This window comes from Trichinella spiralis (assembly GCF_000181795.1).
Source record: "Trichinella spiralis strain ISS 195 chromosome Unknown Scfld2707, whole genome shotgun sequence".
In the NCBI taxonomy this organism is placed as follows: Eukaryota; Metazoa; Nematoda; class Enoplea; order Trichinellida; family Trichinellidae; genus Trichinella; species Trichinella spiralis.
In genome coordinates this window covers 10,427-15,149 of record NW_003529646.1, presented here as the reverse complement: position 1 = coordinate 15,149, position 4,723 = coordinate 10,427, and the positions used below count along the sequence as shown (strand labels likewise).

At 33.8% G+C, this 4,723-nt stretch overlaps 2 protein-coding genes across 2 annotated transcripts; both read right to left on the bottom strand.

Annotated features, from left to right (window-relative positions):
- Positions 1-68: 68 nt before the first annotated feature.
- On the bottom strand, positions 69-202 carry Tsp_12476a (conserved hypothetical protein; the record flags this gene model as incomplete). Its single annotated transcript, XM_003368310.1, has 2 exons — positions 181-202; positions 69-121 (listed from the first exon to the last, which is right to left on the bottom strand). Coding segments are annotated over exons 1-2 (75 nt in total), but the record flags the coding sequence as incomplete, so codon positions are not given.
- A 2,637-nt stretch (positions 203-2,839) lies between these two features.
- On the bottom strand, positions 2,840-3,537 carry Tsp_12475 (conserved hypothetical protein). The gene is made up of 2 exons (XM_003368309.1): positions 3,328-3,537; positions 2,840-3,043 (listed from the first exon to the last, which is right to left on the bottom strand). Exons 1-2 carry the CDS (start codon positions 3,535-3,537, stop codon positions 2,840-2,842), a joined length of 414 nt encoding a protein of 137 aa, XP_003368357.1.
- Positions 3,538-4,723: the final 1,186 nt, after the last annotated feature.

Here is a 4,723-nt window from a genome sequence, read left to right as displayed (position 1 = left end):
GGTGGATTCTATTTAGCATGGGAGCCATGTTCGATTTTCGCCGAGATTTTTGCGGATCACGAATATACCCAACCGCATTCGGCGCCACAATTGCCCAAAAACGTGATTACTATACGCGATTCTGACCATGCATTGCATTAATTTAAATGGTCCTTGCGTGACAAAATAGTTATATATCACCACTGAACTGTTTTCTCCTCATCGCAGGCTACTTCAACGATATTATCAATTTTGCACTGTCAAATGAATAAATATTTTTTATTCAGATACTATTCTGTAATTTCTTACCTCAGCTTATTGCTCTTATTTTTGCTCATTAATCTAAATGCTATGAACAATACTTTTTTACAACGGATATCTGACATTTATGTTATTGGTTTTTTGGGAACCGAAAATTGTATGAGTGGCAAAAATATGAATGGACTTCAACATATCTCTTTTGAAAGTATATTATTTATAAATTATTTGTCTTCTTTTTTTAATCTGCTGACATGAACAAACTGCTGTTGATCGCTTTATAAAATTTTACACGAAACAGATCTATTCTTAATACTGCTTAATATAATCATGTTCTGAGATTATATATTATCGGACTGGTCTGCAAGCGAGCGTTTTATGTAATGTAACCGGATAATTTAGAGAGTGATTGCATTAAAAAAAATAATGATGCCAAAACATTGAGATACCCTGCCAAATTCAACCAATGAAAACATTTTACACATTCAGAATGACCTTGATATTCAAAATTCAGTCCAAATATAAATTACCGGGCAGAAAACGCCATAACAAAAAATTCACTTAGACAAAACACGCCCCCGCATGTCTGAATCTGAGATTTGAAAATTCAAAAATGACCCACATAAATGGATCTCATGACGAAAACTTTTCACAAAAATGTAAAGACTCTGGTTTTTCGTTGTGACAAACAAAATTAGCAAAATCAGAAATGTAATTTACAAATTACTTTTAATTATGTAAAATTAAAAAAAATAATAATTGAAAATATGATTTGAACTCTGTTGCGTTTTTATGAAGTGGTAAGTAGGTTTGCACTGTCCTGCGGGACATTTGCGCACTTTGTAAGAGTGCACAACCCAACACATCAACCACCAGTGGAATACGAACGAGCGAACGTTTCCACTGCCACTGAGAATGAAATTATTTTAATATTTACAATTAAAGAAAAAATATTACTGTTCACGATATTTACTGTTGATAATTATTAGAAACATATAAGAGAAGAAATCACATATCAAAAAATTAATTTTATAATAAAAATTTAAATTTACTCGCAACATGAAAATGAAAATATTTCATTTTATCATTTACGTATATAAATTTGTTTGCTATTTTCTGCATGAATTCTATTTGAAAAATTGTAAAATCGGGGAGTGGCCGCATTTTTATTGAAGGGCATTGTTACTAGATGACTGGCTGAGCTCATAGCGTTGATTTCATATGCATTATGCTCGTAACTGAGGAATCGCACGATTAGCTATACTTGTCGTTGGTACTGAAAGCGCCACATCATCTAATACAGTGGAATACAAACATGCAGACGTCTGCACCGTCAAGTCTAATAAAACATTTTTATATTCATAATTAGCAGTATAAATTATTGTTGTCATTTAATTTTTTATTTTTAACTCATTTGTTTAGAATTTTATAAAATTTTTATTTAAATAATTTCCGTTAATTAATGTTGAAATTCTTTCCTTTCATATTTGAAATGATTATTATCATAAAAAGCACAGCTTTGTTTTTGATTAAACTTTTTTTATGAAAAAAACGAGTGAAAATAATAAAACTAAAGGGTAGAAATGCTTGCAAACAGAATTAATGTACGTGTTGCTGTCTAACGTATTGTTCTAAATTTAGAAATAAATGTGGGGGAAAATCTGCACAAAAGGAAAATATTGTTGTTTCCATATTTGATCATACGTTGACTATATTCTTAGATTTGCAGCATGAAAATCAGTAAATACATTTTATTAAAATGTTACTCTATAGCTCAGCTTAACTTTTCTATTTTCTTTAATTACACTACTAATGAATAATATTGATTTGCTACCATTGAATTTCAGATAATTTGTTCAGTTTTTGAATATAAAAAATTGTAATCGATGTAGAAATATTAAATGATTTTGATTTTCAAAAGATTAATGAAATATAATGCCGCAGCACTAGTTGTGCGTTGAATGAATGAGAGATGCTAGAAAAGAAATGATTTTTTAGCAAAGCTGATTTGTATAGTACGCTTGTAACGTTCTTGGCTAAAAGTCAACCCTTATTAGATTCCCTCTTGAATAATAAATCATAATAGCATCTCAACCAAATATGCGATATAAAAAATTCAACTTTTAGCAGAAGTCCATTTCCATGCTTAAACTATTTCACTTTTAATAATAATTTGCTTACCTTATATTTGTTTTCTTTTTCAAAATTTAAATACCTTTACAAACTGCAGTTGAACTTAAACAAAAAATTTTGCGCAAAACAGATCTATTCTTACTAATGCTTAATATAATTATGCTCAGTGACTGTAAATTCATAAAAATGTATGTATTTTCCTCATGTATGTTCTACAGTACTCTGATGTAATGAAATGCAACGTACAAAAAAATAGTCAAACTTACCTCATTTAGATAACTAAATTTGTGTGTACTGTTGTAGAAATTGAATGACGTATTCGAATTAAACTTTTGATGCTTGTCAGTTAGAGGTACATGTTATTGGAACTAAGTGTGAAAACGTTTATTGCTCTTGAGTACATAGACGTGCAATAATTGGCAAATCAATAGCTGGTTATGAAATTCTGTAAAGTAGTCTCTGTTGCTAATTAGGCATTTGTAAACACTGCATTTATTGCACAGGCATGTGGCTGATGTAGACCACAGTCTGCATCTTCTTCAAATTTGTGTGATTTCTGGCCAGTGGCCAGTTTGATCCTTTGCCATTTTTGTTGAGACGTCAGTTGGTCAGTCGTCTTTCCATTCGTCGTGACGGCAGGGGTAGCCTTGAAAAATATGCACGAGATTAAACTCTGGAAGCTGTAATAGGCTTGTTCACAAGACACAGCGACTGGCTAACTTGGCAAGTGAAGCTTTGTGCTTGTGCTTGCTCCAGGCATCTTTTGCTGCGCCTCTTATAAAGTTTCTATGGATTAGCATTACATGGCAGTGCTAGTGATCCAAAAGAAAATGCGACGATTCCATTTTCGACTTTTGCGTTCTATGCCGTATAGAGCAGCGATCATGTTGTTCAGGTCTATACTACCCATATACATGTTGTAATTTTTTCAATATTTGGGATTTTAGCGCCTATTACTTTTCTCCGCCTGTCCTCCCATCTCCTCACAGCTGTTTTTGGCTTTACACCAATATATGTCGATGTCGCTAAGACGTGTCTGTTGTCATACCAAGCGTCCGTTATAGAGTCATAAGCACCTCTGCCGCTTGACTTTAGATCTTTCTCAGAGAGCGGCGGGCATCCACGAAGTCTGTTTGGTCTAATGGTCCCACAGGATAGGATTCCCATTTTTTAGCCGCAGTTGTAATTCAAGAAATGTGTAGTAATTGTCAAAGAACAGTTTGTAGTTTCTGCTCTTTGGCAACGTTTCACACTGTTTTAATACATAATTTGCCATTTGAAAAAACAGTGAGTCCTCGACAATCAGATTTTTCGCGTCGTAAAATATGAAATCATAAAATAAACCCGGCTTACCGGCAGGAGAAATAACCTTGAAGCCCCATTTACAGCATACTGCTCTACAATGTGTGCGCCAGATCTAGTCGAGCGAAACGCGCGTTCCCCATCTTCACATTAATATCTACCAGTAAAAATTATTATTTCTACGTTGTTAAGCTCAATTAATCCTTAAGTTTGGATAGCTGAGTTCTCAATTTATACATCAAAATGCAAATTCATTTTTTGGCCTCACCTACATGCACGAAAGAATGCATTATAAAAAAATCTACCAAGATGAGAAAAAACGAAAAATAAAATATAGTTAAGAAAGCGTCAAAAACACATTAACACAAGCATAGCTAACAATCACGCTTCCGTCAATAACTATGGGGCACAAAACATTATGTATCAAACTTGATACGCTGGGTCTGAAAGAATTACTGCTTTTAATTAATGATCAATCTTTGAAAAGTCGAACATAATTGAGGCTCTCCAAAGTTGTCATTATGAAGATACTGAATCATCTCCTTGAATCTGCTTCTGCCGATTGTATCTGAGATGGCATCACATCAGAGCTCAACAGACTAGTACATGGAATACTGAGGCATCAGGACAAGACCCATTTTCAGCAGCACTTCAGGAAAGGTTTCCAATTCAGATTTATTTGTTTGAAAGTTGGAGCTACATAGGGTGACATAAATATGAGACCGCTCAACAATGAGCTTCAGAAGTCAGAAATTTAATCTCTGCTAAAGTAATCTACTGGTTCTCACAAAACACATCGAGAACAAGATTCTGTTTTTGTAGATGCAGATATTCATTTACTAGAAGCACATTACTAAAGGAAATATACCCTGAAATGACGGATTGCTTTCTTTATCCACGTATACTCCGTCTTGCTGAAGGGGCTCAAGTTCCTTATCTTCTGACATCAGCTCTGCTGAACTTTAAATGACAGTTTACAGACTGCTTATCGACCTCACTGTTTCTGGATCAGATATATCAGCATCATGCAACACATGGGCTTCTGGATTAC

What these genes read in the sequence shown, in the direction of transcription:
- Tsp_12475 (XM_003368309.1), bottom strand. Translation starts at nt 3,537, where the DNA reads ATGGGAATCCTATCCTGTGGGACCATTAGACCAAACAGACTTCGTGGA. An exon ending in GGGAGGACAGGCGGAGAAAA is followed by an intron (nt 3,044 to 3,327) that starts GTAATAGGCGCT and finishes TACAGCTTCCAG; the next exon opens with AGTTTAATCTCGTGCATATT.